We start from the raw sequence: 22171 nt of genomic DNA, 5'->3' as shown, positions 1-22171 counted from the left end.
AAATGTTGATCTGGTGTGGGCAACAATATAACTACAGATGTGAAATTAGTGTTAATGTTGAGATCAAGGACATTGAATAAATACAAAAAAGCTTGATATAAACTTGGGCTATTAGAAAGTTTAATTGACAAATGAAAGTCTTTGGCGCTGGGACCCAGGAGGGAGACGTTGCGCTGGTAGCCGCTGTCAGAGAGTGAGACGCCTCGGGCCCTGACACTGGTGGTGGAAACTGAGAGGATATTGAAGAAATCTTGAACTGAAGAGGGAGGAGGGTGGAGGAAGTTAACCAGCGGAAGCCGATGAACAGCTGAACCTTATCAAGGGAGCGACACTTGATGATTGGAGGAGGAGGAGGAGATCATCAGCGATAGGTTGGAATCGAGGCGCATGATGACATCCTTGCTTTGGCAGGTGAGATGAATAGATTGGGTTTGAATTCACCCCTGGACTTCATTACTCTGATTGTGTTTCAGGGACCACTGCTGACAGTCTGTCCCACTCTCCAGGCTGCTGTACTCAAACAATTTTACACATTGACTCGTCCTTTTGAAATCCTGTGAGGCGATGGCAAGTCTGGCAATTAATTGATAGAACGCCGTGCTATAGACGCAAGTGGCCATCGGGTTCTAATAATGCAGAGATGAAAATCTAGTCTACTCTTGTTCTATGTCCACGAGAACGTGATCCGTAAAGATCCATCCAGAGGAAAGACAGACAGACAACAGCTGGAACCACTGTAATATGAGAAGGGACGGACCATCGGTTCTTCAAGCAGCATCTTTAGTGGAATTTTCCGCTTGTCTGTCCTGACATGTCCTCGTCAAACTGACAACTCGCTTAAATTCCCCAGTGAGCCGCTGTCTAACCACAAACTTGTCATCAGAGGCCAGCGCGACGTTCAACTGCAGACAGAACTCAAGTTAGCAGCACGGAAAGAAGGACGACACCAAGAGAATGGCTTCAAGTACAGAAACACACATCAAAGGTAAGATGCAACACTTCTCTTCTCGTTGTGTCCTTCCGTTCCGGAGTTCCCTGTTTCATTTGTTTTGTACATGTTGTTGTTCTAAAACCATAAAAAAGGTTCCAGTACATAATATACTTAACCGCTTTACAGTGTTCTTAGACGCTTGCCACGTGTACAAGGCTGTTAGTGATGCACATGGACATGTTTCATAACGGTGCAGACAAGGGGGGCCAATGGCTTAGCTTGGAAGGGGACATTAGAATTATAATGTCTATTAATACAAAATAAATAAATGCACAACCAAGCAATAAGAGTAGCCGGAGCAGTACATAGTAGTACTCAAGTAAAGTAAAAAGTACAGTGCAGTAAAAATACTTAGAAGTGCCCTTTTCCCCCTCAAAATTAAATACATCTACTACAATCCTGAACAGACAACAAAACTAGTAGCTTCTTCTTGTTTGCAATGTTAACGTGACGTATTGGTATGGATTAATGAGTCATCATTTAGCTAAAATCATCTGCATCCAACAACAATACTCAGCTTACTCAGTTTATTTGGAGAAAACAAAACAAAACTGTGCAACCAGGTGTGCCGAGAATTACATGCCCTGTCGCGGGAGCGCGCATCGCTCTAAACTCTATTAATGAGCGTTCGACTCAAATGTCTCAATAAAGGTGTAAAAACTGTATGTTTTTCAGTGGCTATGATTTTAGAAGATGCAGTGAAGAAGGCCATTGTAAGTTTTAGGGGTTACATGGTTAAGAAACGTGATAATGTTATGAATATCTTGAAAAGTTTCCTCTTCGGTCAGATTTCATTTGATGCGCGCTCCCGCGTCAGGACACAAGGTCCTGGTCCTGGTCCAGGTCCCGTTTCTCGACACAACACAGGTCACACAAACACCACCTCCGTTAGCGCTCATGTTGCGTTTAAAGACTGCTCGGAAAAACTCGCGACTATGAAAAAGTGCGGGGCACAGAATTGGGAAGTCCGGAAGCCTCTGCTGCACCAAGTCGAGATAGAAATAATAAAGTTAATCACTCTGAGGTCAAAATAATCCAATCCAGGCGAGTACTGGTGACTGGGCGGGCCACGCTCTGGCATGCCGCCGGGGCTGAGGCGTTCAAGATATGTTGTCCATTCATTGTGAAACTGCATAAATGTTACACACACACTCGCACACATATATTATCATAGTCTCTTATTAAGGTGGCTCTATCCTATGAGAAAACGTTTTTAAGGTCATATTGTGAAATTTGGAAACTTTTGGGGAAAAGTTGTCTTTTTGGGAAACACCAGGTAACATTTAAAATAGCAAATCTTCTGCCAGCCTTAGCTGACTAGAAAATATTGAAATAAGTTCTCAAATGCCAGTATTTAGGTTGAACAAATTTAGTTCTATTACTAAAAGGCAACGCATGCCACAAATGATACAGGAAGAAAACGTTGAACAATACAAAGATCTTAGGAGTCATAACACTGGCACAGTGTTTGTACAAAATATATAAAGTCTGCACTACTACTAGAATATTTGCTCTGTAATTGTAGACAAAGATCCTCTGGATGGCCCACCTCTGGACTTTGCTGCTGCTGAAAGCTTTCTACAAAAATCAATGGCTATGATTTTAGAAGATGCAGTGAAGAAGGCCACTGATGTCAGAGAAAAGGTTAGAAATTTAATATATTTTCTTTGCATGTGGCAGAAAGTAATTTACTTGAGTGAACCTTGGCAGGAACACTGTTGTCCTTGCTGAACAGGTTTGTGAGTGGCACTCCCCAGAGAAGCTGAAGGAGCTTCTGGATCTGGAGCTTAGAGACAGTGGAGAGTCTGAGGCAAGGATCCTGGAGCGGTGCCGAGACGCCATCAGATACAGTGTCAAGACCAGTAAGTTGGACTGTAATGAACTCAGATGGAAGCCAAGACCAGTAGGTCTGGCATGAATGAACTCTGATCGAAACACCAGTTGGCATACCAGCAGCGGACGCCTGATGCCTGGTGTCTGTTTTGTGGGCAGCGTCGTCTTTAATCTTTATGGTTAAACTAAGACGTTGTCTAAAGCAGGGGTGTCAAACTCAGTCTTCAAGGGCTGCTGTCTTGCAGTTTTCAGATGTGCCACAGGTACAAAACACTGGAATGACATGGGTTAGTTACCCCCTCCTTGTTCTCCAGAGCCTTGCTAAAGACCTATTATTCTATTCAGGTGTGGTGCAGCATCTAAAAGTTGCAGGACACCGGTCCTTGAGGACTGGAGTTTGACACTCCTGGTCTAAAGAGTGAATTTATAAAGCATTTACTAGTCATCCTGTCTAATCAAAGCACTCCACAACAGACTCACATTCACCAGATAATCTGTAAAAACATCAGTCTCCTTCTCCTCCTGTGCTATTGTTAATGTTTGAAGAAATGCACCAAAAACAGCCAATCACAGCCAGGAGGAGGGTCTTTGTGATGTCAGTCAGTACTGCTCAAAGTCTTCTTAATGGCAGAGAAACAACTTGCAGTTGCAGAAAAATGGTTTATCCACCGTCATCGGTGGCCATGCTAACTGGCATTCATGGCAGGCTATATTGTGGTAAACTAGTTGTAGCATAGCAGAGAGCAAGAGAAGGGGATGAGCACGAGAGTGATTGACAGCAGTAACACCCTCCTCCTGGCTCTGACTGGTTGTTTCTTCCTTTGTGGTGCATTTATACAGTTAGTACGGGAGATGGCAGTGGAGCTCTATTTTTATTTATTTTTTTCAGCCATTTTGTCTTACTGTCAAGACATAAGTTTGACAAAGATGTTAAAAAACCCTTTTTGTCAAAGATACATATTGCAGTATTATTATGTAACAGGAGAATAAAATGCACAACTTTCCTATAGAAAGACTCTTCCCATTAATTGTTGCCCAATGACAGAATTGTTGTAACTCCTAATAGCTACTATATGAAATGGCTTAACAGCGATCTGGGCCATGTGTGGGGTCAGGACGGCACCGCTGGTTGACTTTTGGCATGGCAACTAGTATTACTGGATTAGTTCTGGAAAGGATTACTGATGTAACGTGGCATTCCACACATGGCTCAACAGTGGAATAGTTTATGTGGCCCCAGCCTGTATATGATATATATGGCTGATTGTGGTAAGATGCCGATGGCATTCATGTGCTCTTTGTGAATTCATTCTTGCATTTCTTTCCAAACTTCAATAGTGTCTGATGGACAATAAGAAGAAATCCACTGGATCCTATTAGTTATCAGAGTTCTTCCTGTTTCAGGACAGAGTTTGTTTTTCTTCTTTTTATTGGTATTTTTGTAAGCCAACATTTTTTTTTCATTAATTTACCACCACCAGAGGTTCGCCACTCCTGGTTACTTTTGCGATCTCATCATGACTTGTTAAGTGACAATGCAGTTGTGAATGGATCCTGCTTTTCTTTGCAGTTTGTAGGGAGGAACACTGTAAATCACTATTTCTTCAAAGCTTGATAGTAGTTTCAATGCATCTGAACCTGTTTTAAAGTTTTAACTATCCTTCAAAATGAACATTTGTGTAACTGTATCACTGTTGTGGGATATTAATATGAATCACATGGCAAATGTTTACTGCAGTGCATTCAAACATTGTATTCCCTGAAATGCAATAACAGCATTCCTTTAGTGAATGGTTGATCACCTGCAGAGGATGAATCTGCAGGAAAAAAAAAAAATCTTTCTGCTTGGTTATTTTCACAGGATTGACTGATTTGTAAGAAGATGCTTAATAGATTTATTTTTATTTTTATTTTTTTAAACAAGATTTGAACCAGGTGAAGTTAAAACTACCTCTTGAGGAGTTCTGGGAAGAACAGATCTACAGATAAAGGTTTTATTTGAAATGGAAATGTATACATTTTTTTTCTACAGTTTTGTCTCATTACTGCTGTGAATAGATTGTAATTGGCCTGTTTGGAGTCTGCATACTCCTGTTGATGCTTATTTGGTTTCAGTCCTACTTTAATTTGAATCACATAGAAAGCTGAAACCTGGAATGGGTTACTATAAATCTCTAGTCTTTCATAATTATTCTGTCCTACTTGGAGATCTGTGATATGTCAGTAGATATTTTGTCTCCCTGAATAACCCCTATGCGTTTCATTTCCAGCTCATCCTCATTTCTTCAACCAGCTGTTTGCGGGGCTGGAGCCATACTCCCTGGTGGCTAGCTTCATCACTGAGGCCCTCAAACCCAGCCTGTGAGACCCTCACTTATTATTATGAATTAATTAAGCTAAAGCCTTACAGTCTTTCAAATCATAGGATGAAGGATGCTGACGGTGAAATGTGTCATTTTGCTCAGGTACACCTATGAGGTGTCTCCAGTCTTCACTCTGATGGAGAATGCTGTGCTCAGGAAGCTGATACAGATAGTCGGCTGGGAGGAAGGAGGAGATGGACTCTTTAATGCAGGTATTAGTCTGCTCACTACCAGATATTAAACAGTGAAAGAGTATTTGTCCCCTTAAACATTTTTTTTCTTTTTTTTGGTCTCACTAAAATGTTTCGAATCATCAAACAAAATATCATCCAGGACGAAAGCAGGAGTCAAATGATTTAGTTGGGGCTTGAATAAAACCCAAAACCAAGCTGACCCTGTGTGAAAAGGTGGTCAGCTTCCTCACTTAATGAAGTCAAGAATCTGCATCGTCAATAGGACAATAGTATTTTCACCTTCCTTTGTAACATTTGCCTATTTTTCTTTACAGAAGTGTTTTGATGAAGACAGAAGTCAGACATGATCATGTCTGGATCTTCAGTATTTTCTGACAGAGGAGAAGTTACAGTTCCATAAGTAAAATAAAGTTGTCCAATTGGCACATTTATCACGATTCCACCAGTTTAGCTTTAATCACTCGACAAATGAAACCAGTGTTTGAAAACTGCAGTTTTATGAGGGTGGCTTTTTCTGATAATGAAAATATAAAACTAACAAGAAAATAGAAACGAGTAAAGGAACAAATGTTTGCAGCTTTTAAAGGAACTCAAAAATGCTGCTTGTTTTTAATTTTTTTTTATTCACAGCAGAGCAGACTGTCAGTAGATCTGGTGTCCCAGTGTTTTCCATTTTGCTTTTTTAAGGTGGGTCGATGTCCAACATGTACGCCATGAACCTAGCCAGGTACCGCCATTTTCCTGAAATCAAGGAGCTTGGAAACTCTGCGGCTCCCCGGCTGGTGGTGTTCACATCACAAGAGGTATGGTTCTTAACCTACAACATGTCTCTAAACATGTCCCAGCAGAAAACTTCCATCGAGACTCGCACTATAAAAGGCAGCAGTTTTTTTTTTCTCCTGTCAGCAATAAAAAGGAAAAAAAAAATCAGTTATAGTGTAATAAAAAGTCTGTTTGTTTGAGCTGGTGGATTTCACAACCAAGAAGACTTGACTCTTACAAAGGAAGATCAGGCAGGCGGCTTTACATGGTTTTTGTTTGACTGCACATAAGCTCTGTTTTGATCTCTTCCAGTGTCATTACTCCATCTCAAAAGCTGCAGCTTTAATGGGACTTGGCACAAAGAATGTCCTTGTGGTTCCGTCTGACAAGAGGTAAAATGCCACACACGTTTTAGAACTCTTCCTGCTCTGCTGCTTCTAGTTCTGTCAGATCTAGTCTCACAGAACTGCTTTTACTATTAATATTTTAATATTTACAAAAGATTTAATTTCTTTGCAATAGTATAAAAGCATGTGTTCTGAAGAAATTTCATGATGAAACTCCAACTTGTTTTTGTATTTTAGAGGAAAGATGATTCCTTCTGCTCTCGAGGAGCAAATCAACTCTGTTAAAAGTGAGGTGAGAAACTTTATTCGAAAGAAATGTAAGGTCAACACTTTTGCGAGAAAGTCAGATCAAACCCTTGTGTTTGAGTTCAGGGTGGCGTTCCCTTCATGGTGAACGCCACGGCGGGGACCACCGTCCTGGGAGCCTTCGATCCTATTGATGAAATTGCAGATATCTGTGAGAAATACAAACTATGGCTGCATGTGGATGTAAGTCTAGGAATTCATTCACGCAATGCAACCATGACATTAGCATGCATGATCATTTTGTTTTTCTCCTTAACAGGCATGTTGGGGAGGAGCAGTTCTCATGTCCAACAAGCACAAGCTCCTAATGAAAGGCATTCACAGGTGATTCACCAGTTAACTTCATTTGTATCTGAAAGACGCACCACCGTCCCAGAACAGATAACATCCGCTAATTGTAAGCGGCAATTCAAGGGCACAGTGGAGCAACACAAACGCATTAAAAACAAATGATTGCCATGTAAAAAGGCCACTTTTGAGACACTAAAAGCATCTTATGATGCTTTTAAGTGCTTATTTTATTACTTCAAACATACAACATAACTTAATACACTAACACATTAGTTGCAAAGATATTGACTTTGCAACTAAAGTCAATATCTTTAGTTGCACATCTAAATTAGACATTAACAAAAAATGTTCAGTAGGAACTGCAGTGATCAGCATCTGGTAACTGAGAACAAAGTTTTTACCCCTCAATTCAGATGCAAAACAAGTATGAGTCTGATATTTCCTTTGAATCAGTTGAGAATTTTTTTTTCTTGTATGTTAACTTTCATTGAAATGATGATATAGATGAGCTATGTGCTTCCTGTGACGCCACTGAGGACAATGTCTCACCTTTGTTCCTTTGTAAAGAGTCGACTCTGTTGCCTGGAATCCTCACAAGATGCTGATGGTCTGTCTGCAATGCTCAGCTTTTCTGGTCAGAGACAAAACTGTAAGAGCAGCTCTGATTTCTCTGCTACTCAAAAATGCAAGGCACCTTGTAACACTTCTGCAAAAATGTTGGCGTTTAAATTTTACAAGACACCTAGGAAATGCAATTGGACAAATGCTATCTCAGAGGGAAAGCAGGACATCACATGAAGCCCTGCTGTCTCTCTGCAGTGTCTCCTCCAGCGCTGCCACTCCGCTCGGGCTTCCTACCTCTTTCAGCAGGACAAGTTCTACGACTTGAGCTACGACACCGGGGACAAGTCTGTCCAGTGCAGCAGGAAGCCAGATGCCTTTAAATTCTGGCTCATGTGGAAGGCTTTGGGAGCTGGCGAGCTGGAGCAGAGGGTGGACAGAGCTCTCGCCATGGCCAGGTCAGTTTGTTGCAGGGCAACGATTCAATCTGATTACGTCAGGATAGAACCTGTCCAGATGGAATTAAGGCTTTTGCCGAGCTTTGCAGTGACTAAGTTAAGTCAATCCAAAAATACATTATTAATTCTAAAGGGAAAATAAATGTAGACTCTGGCTGTGGTCAAGAAGGATCTCCTGTTGTGGTCTGTATTACAGTGGTTCTCTGGAAGCTTCTGACTGGAGGCACTCTCTCTTCTTGGTTATCGGTTCCTTCAGGTCACTGGTGATCCAGGGTTCGTTACTGGGGAAGCTCCTCGCTGTTCTGGTTATTTTGGTGGGGATGATGTTGTCCACACAGAAGTTTATAGTTTGTCAGACACTCAGTCATGACACTGATGCCCTTTCTTTGTGACTGGCACAGTGCGAATGTATGAATCAGTATGAATCCTTGACATTTGCAAAAGACAAACTTACTCATTTTTTTTCTTTGGTAAAGCTGCTAAGTTCTTGAAGCATGCCCTTCATTTTGCTATTTTCACCTGGTGCATTCTTTTTCTACACTAATCTCTTTTGTAGGTATCTTGCAGATGAAATTACAAAAAGGGAAGGCTTCCGCCTTTTAATGGAGGCAAGTTTAACTTTTATTGATGAAATGTTAAATGCTCATTTGATTTGAATTGTAAATAGTGTGATTATTTTTTGCTGTGCTTTTCTGCAGCCTGAATATGCAAATGTTTGCTTCTGGTACATCCCGCCAAGTCTGAGAGACCTGCCAGATGGCCCAGAGTTCCAGGAAAAACTACACAATGTATGTAATGAAACAATGTTGTTGTTAAAGAGTGGAAAAACATAAAAAAATACAATGACCTGCAAATCCTTTTCAATGAATATTTAGTGTTGTGCATATATATACGTTTTACAGTTGTAAGAGTGATAAACCTTATTTTATCTGTTTGGTGACCTGCTGAGCCAAGGCTCAGCTGTCCCTTCAATCAACACAACATTCAAAACTACAACCTGCACTTAGTTTGTGAATCATGAGAACAGCTCTCTTGATGATTTTTGTTAATACATAGCCATTCTTCTATGTTAAGAAAAGCATTTTATATCTTTGGGCTTAGTAAAGTAATTTTGCTGGTCAATTTTAAGTTGAAAGAAACTCCAAGTTGGAGTGCCTTTTATGTTTTTCAGTCAATAGGTGGTCCTACAAACTGGGGGCTTAAAAAGGTATTTCTTTTGGCTAGTGAGTTATCGACCGATTTAATCAGTCTGACCTGTTCATCAGAAATGGTTTCAGATCTGTGCCAGTATCTAAAATTCAGATTTGAACCTTGAACCTATGGGTCATGAGTTCTTGCTGTAGACTTTGGCATGCTGTTGTGGATTGTTGTTTGAGTTTGTATCCATAATTATGGAGTTTTTATTTAGTACCTTTTGTTACCTCCAGGTGGCGCCAGTTGTTAAGGAGCGCATGATGAAGACTGGCAGCATGATGGTGGGCTACCAGCCCCATGGAGGCCAAGCCAACTTCTTCAGGATGGTGGTGATTAGCCCTCAGCTCAGCAGGCAGGACATGGACTTTGTCCTGGATGAGATACACAGGCTGGGAAAGGACTTATGACGTGCTGACTGTTTCTTCGGGGACCATATTTTCTGAATCTTCCCTCAGGTGTCCCTGCATATCTTGAAAGTGTCCTTGGAATAGATTACTTGGCATTTTTGCCCTCAATGACTCTTCCTCATATTTTCAATTGAGGAAGCTGTTGATATCACAAGTGTAAAAAGGAAAGAAAAATGATCTAAGAAAAGTGATCTAACTTCGCCTGCAGGTGGCTGCAGGTGGCTGGCGCCACCTGCAGGCGAAGGAGAGAGGCTACAACTTTCACGGTCTTTAATTTTGACACTTACAGACTGGGTCCAGCAGAGGTCCCAGGGTGTGGGGTTTAGAGTTGCAATTATGTAAGCAGTTTTCAGCACACAGTGTTGCAAGAGTGCAACATTATTTCCATGTCATCTTCAGATTCGTCCTCTGTCAGATTTTTTTTTATGGAACTGGAACAATAATAAATCAGCTATCTCTGGTCATTCTGAAGCTTGTGTGTTCATTATCATTGTGTAAATGAGACTTCAGGATCATGGGTCATAAGGTCAGATGTATCCATTGGCCCCCACATTCTCGCTTCTCAAAATAAATGTCTGTCCATAGCAGCGTCCGCAAAAACTTTTGACATGGGGAAAGTGTCAGGCAGGACATTTATGAAACATGTAGGACAACTTATTCATGTGCTTCTGAATTGTATCTATTTAATAATGGTTATTTTAGTGACCTAACATTTGGATATTTTACACTGTGCTATATGAACATCCTGGATAAAAACTGTACAAGTGCAGCTGCTGCTGTTATGGCAACAGGTTCTGAAGGTGAGGCTGTAATAAGAGGTCTGACAAACATTTTACACGAAGAAAATTTATTTCAAAATTTAAATTTGTGCAATTTTATAGTTAATAGAAACACAGCTACTGTTGTGAGTGAACACTTAACCTTCATGAGTTAGTGCTGTTTTGCAAAATGTTTCATGGAAAAAAAGTAAAAAATACTAATACAAGTAAACTCATAAAAATAGCACTAAAATAATGGAAATGAAGACACAACACAATGAATAGAAAAAGGGAACAGTGCTGTTTAATGTACATACAAAATGTTCAAACATCAAAATTTAAATCGCATCAAATTTATAGACTAGACACACATATTTAATACATTTTTGTGGATTAACAATTTTTGGAAATTATAGCTCATCTATTGCTTTTGTATGGAAAAAAAGTAGAAAAACTGTTATGCATGTACAGATCACCAGATGTCTTTGCAGGATCCTGGTGGTGATACAGACTGCTATTACGACTACCGCTTCCAGAAAACGATGGACTTTTCAAGTCCATCCTCAGTGGATGAATGAAAGCTCTTGATGGAAATCCTGGATCACAAGTCCTTTCCTAGGCTGTGGATCTCATCCAGGACAAAGTCCAAATCCTGCCTGCTCACCTGAGGGCTGATAACCACCATCCTGAAGAAGTTGGGCTTGTCGCCATGCTTCTGATATCCAATCATCATACTGCCAGACTTCATCATACGCTCCTTAATTGCTGGTGCCACCTGCAGGCGAAGGAGAGAGGCTACAACTTTCACGGTCTTTAATTTTGACACTTACAGACTAGGTCCAGCAGAGGTCTGGTTCAGGAATGACAGACTGAGGATTGCATGCTTAAAAATCATGGAGTATTTGCTCAACATTAGCTTCATGGTCCTAAGAGGTGAGTAAAATCAGTTCTTATTTTTTACCATCTAACTCAGCTAAAAAATCCCAGCAGTGTAAGAAAAAGCAGAATTTACTGTTTGCCACTAACTAGAGCAGCAGTAACTTAAATAAACACATTTTTATTCATTTATTTATTTACATATTTGATGAAACTGTCACTATGATGAAGATACTGTGTAAAAAAATACCTCCTTTGCCCTTACTCTATGCTCCATTGTAGGGAGCATAGTCTGTTGTGGATGCTCAGGCTAGTTAGCATAACCACTGAGGATGGCAGAACTTACTATTACTATTTCCAGTAGTAAGTAGTTTCTCTGCCGCTAGCATATTTAGCATCGAGTACATGAGAATGAGTGACAGCACTAAGACCCGCCTGCTGGCTCTAATTGATTGTTTTCTGTTGGAGGTGGTGCCTAAAACTTTTCACAGATTATCTGTCATGACATTGTGGTAGTTTTAAAATATGTAAAATTATGTTTTTAATGAAAGTTGCATGCAGCTCTCGCTGAACAAAGATGCTGAAGCTAATGTAACCATTATGCCAACATGTTAAAAACAGACTCCTTACAGTGTGTAGCTTCTTCCACAGCTCGGGGCTTTCTGGAAGGTTCCTCAGACTCGGTGGAATGTACCAGAAGCAAACATTTGCAAACTCAGGCTGTGAATGACATTTTTTTTTTCCAAAACAAAATACTTTAGACATGGAAATTTGTCACATATCTCATAAGTTTTATAAATAACTACTTCAATGAATATATCTGGAATTATACATATATTGGTTGAAAGAAAAACCCACCTCTATTACCAATCTGAATCCTTCTCTTTTTTTGATCTCTTGTGCGAGATACCTGCATTACAAAGAAGATTTAAAATCAGAAGAGATTGATGTGTATGATCTGACTTCTCAAACTCAACTTGTTCACACCGAGCCAGGTTCTGGTTCTGCTGGTTTCTTCCTCTTAAAGGGGAGTTTTCCTCTTTACTGTGGCTACATACATGCCCAAAATAGTATGATGAATTGCTGCGAGTCAATAACTTGATGCGAGTCAATAACTTGATGCAATCTGCTGTGCTTACTTAGACAGAAAACTTTTCTCAACAAACAGAATTTTGGGTTTTTATTAGCAATTAGCCATAATCATCAACTTTACAAGATATAAAGGCTTCAGCTATTTTACTTAAAGTGTGATAAATCTATGCAACATAAATTCTACTTTGGAACGAGTGACAAAAAGCGAACTTTTCAAAATAGTAATTTTTTAAATGCACCTGCAGAATTTTTACTAAATGTATTCATACCACCTCTTTTAAATGTCTGAGCCATGTTGGTGCAGAAAGATGCCGTTCAAATCCTTCAATTGTATTTTTTTGACTGTCAGTTCTGCATATTTTTTTTGTAAGAAAAAGTAAACCATCCCAGGTTCCTCGTCCCAGGACTCACCGGGCCAAAGCCAGGGCCCTGTCCACTCTGTCCTCCAGCTCTCTGGTGCCTACAGCTTTCCACACGAGCCAGAACTTGAAGGCGTCCGGCTTCCTGCTGCATTGGACCGATTTGTCCCCAGTGTCATAGCTCACATCGTAGAATTTGTCCTGCTGGAAGAGGTATGAAGCCCCAGCACAGTGGCAGCGCTGAAGGAGACACTTGTAAAAAAACACAAATGGAAAAAAAAGAATTTAAATACTATTGTGAAAAATATTAAATTTTAGTGGGGGGTAAAATATTGTTTTATCATGATACAAAAATGCAGATTGTTGCCTCCACTAGTGACTTTTTAAAAAATATCTTTCTCTGCAACAAATCAGGTAATCAGGTAATCTCTTACACTCTTGTCTCGGACCAGGAAGGCGGAGCACTGCAGGGTAGCCATCAGCATTTTGTGAAGGTTCCAGGCAACAGAATTGACTCTAATCAGGAATGAACAAAAACAATAAGCATGTTTTCAGTCATAATTAACTCCAGTCTTTTCATAAATGCATAAATTAAAGTTGAGATCATTTTTTTTTTCAGCAGTGGTACCGGTAGGAGATCTACTGTCAATCTACTAAAAAAAAAAAAAATTATATATATATATATATATATATATATATATATATATATATATATATATATATATATATATATATATATAAATTGCCCATTAATCAATTGAGGTATTTTAGGTGATTATTAGAATGCATGGAGTCTGCTACCTATAGGGGATTTACCAACATATTTTGCAACAGATGCTAGTAGTTTTGACACTGCCATTTTATTATCTGTGTTATTATTAAAGGAGCAGCCTTGGAGTTTTGGTTTTAGTCTTCCTGACTGACTGAGAACCTTTTGTGTCTTCGACAGTGTTTACTGGCTGTGGCGTACCGCAGGACTTTATTCTAGGACTCCTTATTTTCTCTGTTTCCTTCAGAAAAAAAATTCCATTTTGAGGAAATGTGGAATTCAGTTCCATTGTTAGACTGATGCTTGTCAAGACTACATTCCTTTGAAAATAGTAATTCTGTCCAGCCTTTGTTGAAACGCTTACATTTCGTCAAAGTTTGAATGATCCTGAATTTTCTGGAGTTTCAAAGATGAGAAAAGTGACGTTAAATTGATGATCTCGCCCAAGATGCCCCTGAGAAAATCCCCATGCGAATCTTGGCTCCAGATTTGAACCCCAGAGGCCCTAATCTGGGCATAGAATCAGAAGCCGACCTTAAGAGTGATACACAACTCAGCTCTGCCTTGATTATTGTAACACGCTATGAATCATTAACTGCAACTAAATGTGACTAAGTTCATTAAAATTAACTAAGATTTTGTTAGAAATTAACAGCTTTGACTTAAAAACATAATAATCAAAACGACGTACTATGCCGTACATGCTAACACTTTGTATCTTTGATTTTACATACATTCAGCTAAAACTTTAGCTGAATGGTTTTGTTAGGGTGTGTAGTCCAGAGGGAGTCATCTTCTTCTGCTAATTCAAGAACTCAGAATTTTTCTATGACTAACTCTTAATTAGTCTGATGTTATTATCTGCCACTTTGGAGGGTGAATGATAATAAACTCAGACTGTTTATTGCTTTCATTTACATATGTGTGACCCTGGGCACAAACATACCCACCGACAGCGCTGCTGCTCACCTCTGGATGCCTTTTAATAAGTGCTTGTGCTTCTTCGACACGAGAGCGCCTCCACCCCAGCATGCCTGAGGAAAATAAAATTACAACAATGATGATGTGAGCTGCTCTGGAGACCTGGGGTAATAAATCAGTGGAGCAGCTCACATCCACATGGAGCCACAGGTTGTGCTTCTCGCAGATGTCGGCGATCTCATCGATGGGATCAAACGCGCCAAGGACTGTTGTTCCAGCGGTGGCATTTACAAAGAAAGGAACTGCACCCTGAAGAGACACGTGTGCAAACATGCAAAGACATATGAAAGATGCAAAAAGTAAAGCTACCAGCCCATCCACACACACACACACACGCACACACACACGCACACACACACACTCGAATAAGCTGGGTGGCTCACCTCACTTTTTGCCAGCTGTATCTTGTCTTCCAGAGCAGATGGAATCATTTTTCCCCTGAAAAGGAGGAAATATATAAGGCAGCCATTTAAAACAATGTTAATCTCACCTGTTGCTGTGAGCTCTTAGTCTAGTGGCATTAAATCTTTCTTTTAATTTTTCTTTTTTTTTATAATAAAAATGCCATGTTTGTCTAAAAGTGGAGCACCAACCAACAGATTTTTATTAGGAACAAGCTCCCCTGTTTTACAGTAATCAACCTATGGAGCAGATAACCTGGTCTTATAGGGGCAGTATAATGTGCTTTCCAGCCATGTAGTATCATTCTGCAGCAGAGTCATGTAGCTTTTACATTCGGTTGTGACAAAAATACTGCATGTGTCAAATATGAGTGAAAAGAAATTGGACTTGAAATTGGCCCTCTATCTCTTTAAAAACTCCTGCTCTGTCTGAAACTCTGCCTTCAAGAAGACAACATGGCCACTCTATTAACCCTTTAACAACATTTTTTACAGCATCACAATGTGAAGTACAGATAAGCAGTTCCACCAGTTGCTTGCTAATTGCTGGTCCAAATATATGTTTTGCACAACTGGATGGTTGCAATGGGAGATTCAAGAATTTCTTACACATGTATGAAAGAATCAATGCAACATTCCAGGTATGTGCTTGATGGGAGAATACAATTATAACATGGTGTAAAGCTCAAACAAGTCAATTTTCCATAATAATGTTTCTATTTCTTAGTTTAAGAAAACTATTTTGTACAATTGGCTCATTCATTTAAATACCCGGCTCTAATTTCCAGTAAATTACTGGCAGCTGCGGTTGCCTGAACTTTACTGTCCTTATTTTATGGTGTAGTTTTACTCTGTTAAAAAAAAACTTTACCATTTTTTTTTTACATTGTGGTTTTACAATGCCAGATAAAAGTGCCCCTTACATATTCTTTTTGTTTTTGGTTTTTCAGAAATAATACTTGAAAAAGGTCAGAAAGTGTCAGGAACAGGTTACCTGTTATCAGAGGGCACCACATAAACGTTCTTCGTGCCAAATCCCAGCAAAGCTGCTGCCTTAGCGATGGAGTAATGACCCTGAAAACGATAACGTTGTTTAGAAATCGAAACATTTGCAATGCTTACTTTTCTACACTTAGAGTTTACTTAAATAACAAGAAACGGACAGAAGAGCAACTAAATAACTCACATATATTTCACCAGTGGGATCACCACTTACTTCTTTCTGCCCATTAACATATGATAATGTGAAAATGTATTTGTTCCCTGAAAGCTTTCTTTGGTTTTATTTATGCCAAGATTGTGAAACTGAAAAACATACTTTGTAAAAACGCATTTCAACACATAACATGATGCTTCCACTTCTATACTTTGCTGTTGGGACAGCGTAGTCCCCCTTTTTCTCAACCAAAAGTTGTCATGGTCTATACGGCCAAACACTTCAAGAAAGTAACCCAATAAAGCAAATACGGTAGCCTCTTGTGTTGGTTTCAAAGTAAATGCTTCTTTTATGCTGCGTCAGCAATTGTCGGTACAGGACTTGTTCTACTATAAATAATGCCACTCTTTTACCAGCTTTAGTTAGATTCCTCACAAAGCTTTTTGCTTTTACTCTTCTGGTCGTCTGTTAAAAGCCAGCCCCTTGTTCTACGCTTTGCTTCGCCCAGAAGGTCTGGATCCTCAGCCATTGAGAAACGATTGCTTCCTGGAGGTGTGGGCTAAATTTTACAGAATCGCTAACGTTTGGCTATGAGGTATGCCAACTACACTGGTGGGCCTCAGTTTCTGAAGCCTATGTAAGCAGCCATCCCCCACTGCGAAGACAGAAGTGCCGAGTTGAACATTTTTCTCTGCAACAATGTCTTAAAAGTTCTTCTTGATCTGACTGTAACTGCTGAATATGTGGAAATGTTGCCAACGAGAACTGAACAGCTTTCTTCACTTCCTCCCTGTCACTGCTAAACTACAACCATAGGCAGACAATCATTCTAAAACAGCAGAAAATTGATGTCATTTTTCACAGAGCAGTGCGCTTATTCTGGCAATTAGCAAACAGAAGCAGTTTTTATGATCCTACCTGACTTTAGACTGAAAAATTTGAGTCTGAGTCAATGACAGACAGTTAGGAAAAAGTCATGTCTTCTTATCCAATATATATGTCTGGGTTCAAATGCATTTGCCAATGAAACGTCATGGAGAAGTAATAATGACAAAGGTTCTTCATGATGGCTTTCCCTCCTGCTTGGTCAATAGCATTAAAAAATGTATCGAAAGTCGAACTTTTCTGACGAGTTTCTGTAGAGTCATACCTCCTGAGATGTCAACATGACCAGTCGTGGAGAAGAGTAGATGCCGATCTCTTTGAAATCTGGACAGTAACGATACCGAGCTAAATTCACAGCATACATGTTGGACATGGAGCCTCCTGGAGGACAAAGTTAACCCAGGAAGAGGAACGATTGTCAGAAAAAGGAATGAAGATTCTGATAAAGACCATTATGATTCAACAGATGACAGAAATAATGCTGCTATGCCTACCGGGATTAAAAAGTCCGTCGCCTCCCTCCTCCCATCCAATCAGCTTCATCATGGTCTTCAGTAAAGCTTCCTCAATCAGAGTGAAGACTGGAGCCATCTCATATGTGTACCTGATGGAATGTCATGGAATAATGCAGGTCGGCTATAATACTCAGTATGTAAAACCAATGGCAATTCTTTTTTCACGAGGCTTATGACATGATGCTGTATCACTCACACGCTGGTTTTCATTGCCTCGGTGATGAAGCTAGCCACCATAGAATGAGGCTCCATCCCTGCAAACAGCTGGTTGAAGAAACGAGGATGACCTGTAGAGGTGAAAATGAGCACCTATATCGACTGGTTGACACTTCTCCAAGTCTGAAACACCAACCTACAGCTGCAACTTGTGACTTCAGGAAATATATCTACACATTGATTCTCAGATTGACCTCCTGGTATGTGCTTTTTGACAAAACCACATCTAAGGTTCTGCAGGCTGCTCTTGACTGAGCTCAGTGCTCAGCCAGCGGCAGAAAGATCAGTCAAATACAATTGATATATTGGAGTACTTTGAATTTTAACATTAAGATATCTAGATCAGTGAAGGATATTCAATTCAACCCAGCTGCATCCTCATGTTTATGTTATCAAGCACATAAAATAACATTTCACTCAGTTACCAGTCTTGACGCTGTATCTGATGGTGTCTCTGCAGCACTGCAGGATCTTGGACTCAGACTCTGCCGTGTCTTTGAGCTCGAGGTCCAGCAGCTCCTTCAGCTGCTCAGGGGATCGCCACTCACACACCTGTTTAACACAGGCCAACTTTCACCGTCACACATCCTGTATACTTTGTAGCACAGCAGCACAGTGTGAAGCAACAGGAAGGAAGGACATAGTTTGACCTTCTCTTTGACATTGGTTGCTTTCTTCACGACCTCTTGGAGGATTATTTCCATGGCTTGTTGGATGAAGCTCTCTGCAGCCTCCATGTCCTCAGCAGCACCTGAAGAGCCTTTTACTGTGTTCATCAGCTCTCCCACGGTGGTTTGACCTTTAAAGTTAATCACATACAAATTCATAAGAATTTATGGAGAATCTTATATGAACAAGCACGCGACTAACCACACACACACTCACGTCCACACATGCATACACACCCATGCAGAGGTTTAAATTCAAGTGTTTTTCAGATACACTACATTTTTGCACTACATTGTTGCAAATACATCTTGTTTTAACTTGTACTGCGTATTTTTCAGTGATCATTGTTTTGATTATAATATAAGCATATGTTGTTTGTTGCTGTGGTTTCTCAGTTTTTTGTTTTTATCTCTTTCTGCAGGTGTAGAGGCAGACTTCTATGCTATTGATTCTTTCTCTCCTCTGATCCTATCTCCTCCTTTCCTTTCAAACCTTTTCACCAAATTTCTCCTTTTTTCATCTTGCATTGGAAATAAACACAAAGCAATTTCTGATAAAACAAGTACATATAAATATATATATTTATGCTATAAATTAACTGAATTAAACTGAATTGGACTTATCAAACAAAGGCATGTAGGAATTTCTTGTTATGTACAAATATATAGCTCAGAAGGTGTTTGTGTTGCCAGAAACAAGAGCAGAACCAATATTCAATATTCTGCAGCTTGTAAAAAATATCAACCCTATCACATGCTAAAAAAATTATTTATCATCAGAAATTACTGTGTTGACTCCTCACTTTATTTATTTATTACTCACTCCTTATGTCTTTCATATTTTCATAGAATAGATTGGCAAAAATTCTGGTTGTCATTTTTAGCATATAGCAATGTTCTGAGATTTTAATTTAATGTTGCACCAGGTGCACAGTAAATATTAAATTAAATTACATATTAAAGTTTTCTTTTCAAGTCAGATATTCTTAATTGTTGTGACCCAGATTTATTTAATAAGGAATGAATTTTGATATCTTTAATTGTTTCTTCATAAATTATTTGTCCTGGTGGAAACATGAGATGAAATTCTATTTGGATCCCAAACAGTGATTTGGCTGTCCTGCTGCATTGCACCTGTGTGTTTGATAGATTCCTCCACTGTTTTTGACTGCAAAAAATTTGAAATGATCATTGTAACTAATATGTTTGTGAATGTTTGTTAACTATGAAGACATATGAGTACATTTTGACATTATTTGGTACTGTTTTGTAAGGCACAGGATCAGGGTCTGTAATGGAAAATTTTACAATGTGCCTCTCACCTCTTTTGTGCTTTAGATTGTATCTGATGATGACATCATGTGTTTGCATAATCTTATGAAATTGGTCAAGCTGCTCAGCTATTGACTTCTACAGTGCCACATAACAGCAGGGGATGCCTTCATCCTGCAGACTATCTGTTACTTCCCCAACCCAGGACTTATCTGCCCCCTTTAGCATTAAATAGACAAATGGCAAGACCATTTGAGTTGGGCTCCACAGAATTGTTGGTACATAACAATTATGGATTCACACCTATTGTCCAATCAAGTCTCTCTTGATCAGAACCTATAAAGGGAAGCCACATCCACTGTTAGTCAGAGCAGATTTGACAAACTCCTTTGACTCTGTATTTCTGTTTCACTTTGCAAGGCTTTGAATACATTTTTTATTTATTCTCATCTAGATTCTTGTTAAAGTAATTTCTTCCATGACAAGCCTATTAAAGTAAATATCTTACTTTAATCTCTGAATTTGGACTTTTCTCCCCCCAAAAATTCGGACTGATCTGGCATAAAGCGAGAAAAAGAAGTCTGACTCTTTTTTCTTCCATAGCTTTGGTTATGTGAACCAAGTAAATTAATTAATTAATAAGAAAAAAAATTCAATGAACAAAGCTGTGTTTGGTAGAACTCACCGTTCATGTGTCTGTCCATACTTTGATCGTCAGATTGATGCAACTGTAATTTTTGTTGCCTGCAGCCCAACACACACTTACAGTAAGATGCCTCTATATATACAGACAGAAGGTTGGACTGTCCTGATGTCATGGAATTTCCCACTGATCCATGTGAACATTAAACCACCAGGAAAGCTGCACCATGCCACCAAATTGCCTGATTGCACCTGAATTTACAGTTTCATTTCATGCTATGTATAACTGTTGCACAAGAATGATTTTTTAAAACAAAATTTACAAATATATTTGCATTTCAAGCAGGTGCAGGAGACTGGAGAGTAGTAAGATATTTATGACACATCAATCCATAACTTCTTAGCGATGTGCACATAATTACTGTAGTTGGGTTGCTGGAGGTGTAGAAACCAAATGGGTGCTATCAACATTAATTAGCTCTAAACACCTCTGATGTTTGAGGCCGCTCTCCACTATAAAGCTGTTTGGAAGATTTCAGTCCATAAATTAAGCTCTGGCTAATCATTGAACAATTTGCACTTGATGACCTTCAACAAGGAAGCATCACAACATGCTAGAAAAAATGCAAATAAAACAAACTACAGTATCATAAAAACTGCTAAGCTGCTTATCATCCTTCAGGATTTTAATCTTACTGTCTTCCAGTCATGCAAACTGTCAAATTAATTTTGCTCCAGATCCAACAACTGAGCTTATGTTTTTTTGTTTGAACTTTTTGGACTAAATAGGCAATAACTCTTTAGGGCAGAGGGGACATTTTGATGCAGGGAGAAGTAAAAGACACGTAGCCGACACAAACTTAACGTTGTGCAATCCTCTTTTAGTCGGTGAAACGCTGCTGTGCCACGGGATCCCTAAACTGAACATTGCCCCTCTCATTCAGGATGGAAAGTTACTGAAAGCGACTGCACTGAGGGAAGTTAATGAATCTAAGAATCTGTCAATATCAGTCACATGGGATATTCAAATGATAAGTATAGAAAAGAAAGGGAAATCCAGGCAATATAGACCATTGGTGACCTTGTCTGGAAGACTGGAGAGAGACCAAATGTCAAGTTATCTGAGAAAAACTTCAGTTCAGTGGGTGCTGACTTCTTGTTGTTATGGCAATACTTTCAGTGTCAGGTTCAACTCCAGCTGTGTTTCCATTATAAAGATGCACAAATTGTTGTCTGATGTCGAAAAACACAATTCCGCAATTGAGATGTTGCAAAATTAAATTAAAGTCACACGTGATAGGTCATTAAAAGACATGGAAACACCGGATGTAAATATTTACATATTAATAATTCAGCGCTCATCATCTCAGAGGAAATGTCAGCATCTTATTTATTCATTGGAGCAACACATCCCACCCACTTACATTTACCGAAGAGCTGTGGATTGAAATGACTCGGCGATTTCTGAACTGTGAGAGCTGCGATGGAGCCAGCTGCCCATTGTGTGGAACAACTAAAACAAATCTTCACCCTCCTACTACTTCCTGTTTGTCTTTGTCGTTTTCACCAGTAGTAACATCCAGCTTGGGATTATGATGCAAAGAAAGTTTTACCTTTGCAGTTTTATATAAAACATCTATTTCAACCTCATCTTCCAAGCACAATAACTTTTTTATCATAAAATGGGGTTATTGAAACAGGCTGGTGTGTAAAACGATGACATACCAACAGTCTCTGGAGCAAAGGCAACTTCACACTGAATGTTAGAGGGATGAGAGGGATGGCTGGTCTTCTGACTGTGAGAAGCTATAAAAATAAAATAATCAAATATAAAACTAAGGAGTATATCTAACATTTTACTTAAATCCACATTT

General features: G+C 39.4%; 2 protein-coding genes across 6 annotated transcripts; one reads left to right on the top strand and one right to left on the bottom strand.

The window, feature by feature from the left end:
- The first annotated feature begins 293 nt into the window (after positions 1–293).
- On the top strand, positions 294–10178 carry LOC129367677 (acidic amino acid decarboxylase GADL1-like). 4 transcript variants are annotated; one of them, XM_055042285.1, is made up of 16 exons: positions 294–411; positions 884–985; positions 2517–2635; positions 2727–2853; positions 5095–5185; positions 5290–5399; positions 6069–6184; positions 6456–6535; positions 6728–6782; positions 6863–6979; positions 7056–7120; positions 7655–7736; positions 7907–8106; positions 8663–8714; positions 8805–8894; positions 9534–10178. In XM_055042285.1, exons 2-16 carry the CDS (start codon positions 955–957, stop codon positions 9705–9707), a joined length of 1509 nt encoding a protein of 502 aa, XP_054898260.1. In that variant the 5' UTR covers positions 294–411; positions 884–954; the 3' UTR covers positions 9708–10178. The 4 variants fall into 4 exon arrangements, with proteins under 4 accessions (XP_054898260.1, XP_054898259.1, XP_054898258.1 ...); XM_055042284.1 differs by having other exon boundaries at positions 316–411; positions 851–985; XM_055042283.1 differs by lacking the exon at positions 294–411 and having other exon boundaries at positions 450–985; positions 6728–6777; positions 6858–6979.
- Positions 10179–10747: 569 nt separating this feature from the next.
- On the bottom strand, positions 10748–20473 carry LOC129367652 (acidic amino acid decarboxylase GADL1-like). Of its 2 annotated transcripts, none has more exons than XM_055042241.1 (15): positions 20341–20473; positions 18366–18514; positions 18141–18267; positions 17696–17786; positions 17479–17588; positions 17250–17365; positions 15938–16017; positions 14926–14980; positions 14675–14791; positions 14531–14595; positions 13227–13308; positions 12845–13044; positions 12200–12251; positions 11972–12061; positions 10748–11240 (listed from the first exon to the last, which is right to left on the bottom strand). In XM_055042241.1, exons 1-15 carry the CDS (start codon positions 20471–20473, stop codon positions 11067–11069), a joined length of 1641 nt encoding a protein of 546 aa, XP_054898216.1. In that variant the 3' UTR covers positions 10748–11066. The 2 variants fall into 2 exon arrangements, with proteins under 2 accessions (XP_054898216.1, XP_054898217.1); XM_055042242.1 differs by having other exon boundaries at positions 13227–13291; positions 14532–14595; positions 20341–20406.
- Positions 20474–22171: the final 1698 nt, after the last annotated feature.

Source organism: Poeciliopsis prolifica, unplaced genomic scaffold (assembly GCF_027474105.1).
Source record: "Poeciliopsis prolifica strain line A6 unplaced genomic scaffold, Auburn_PproV2 SCAFFOLD017, whole genome shotgun sequence".
Taxonomy (NCBI): Eukaryota; Metazoa; Chordata; class Actinopteri; order Cyprinodontiformes; family Poeciliidae; genus Poeciliopsis; species Poeciliopsis prolifica.
This window is presented reverse-complemented; position numbering and strand designations above follow the sequence as displayed.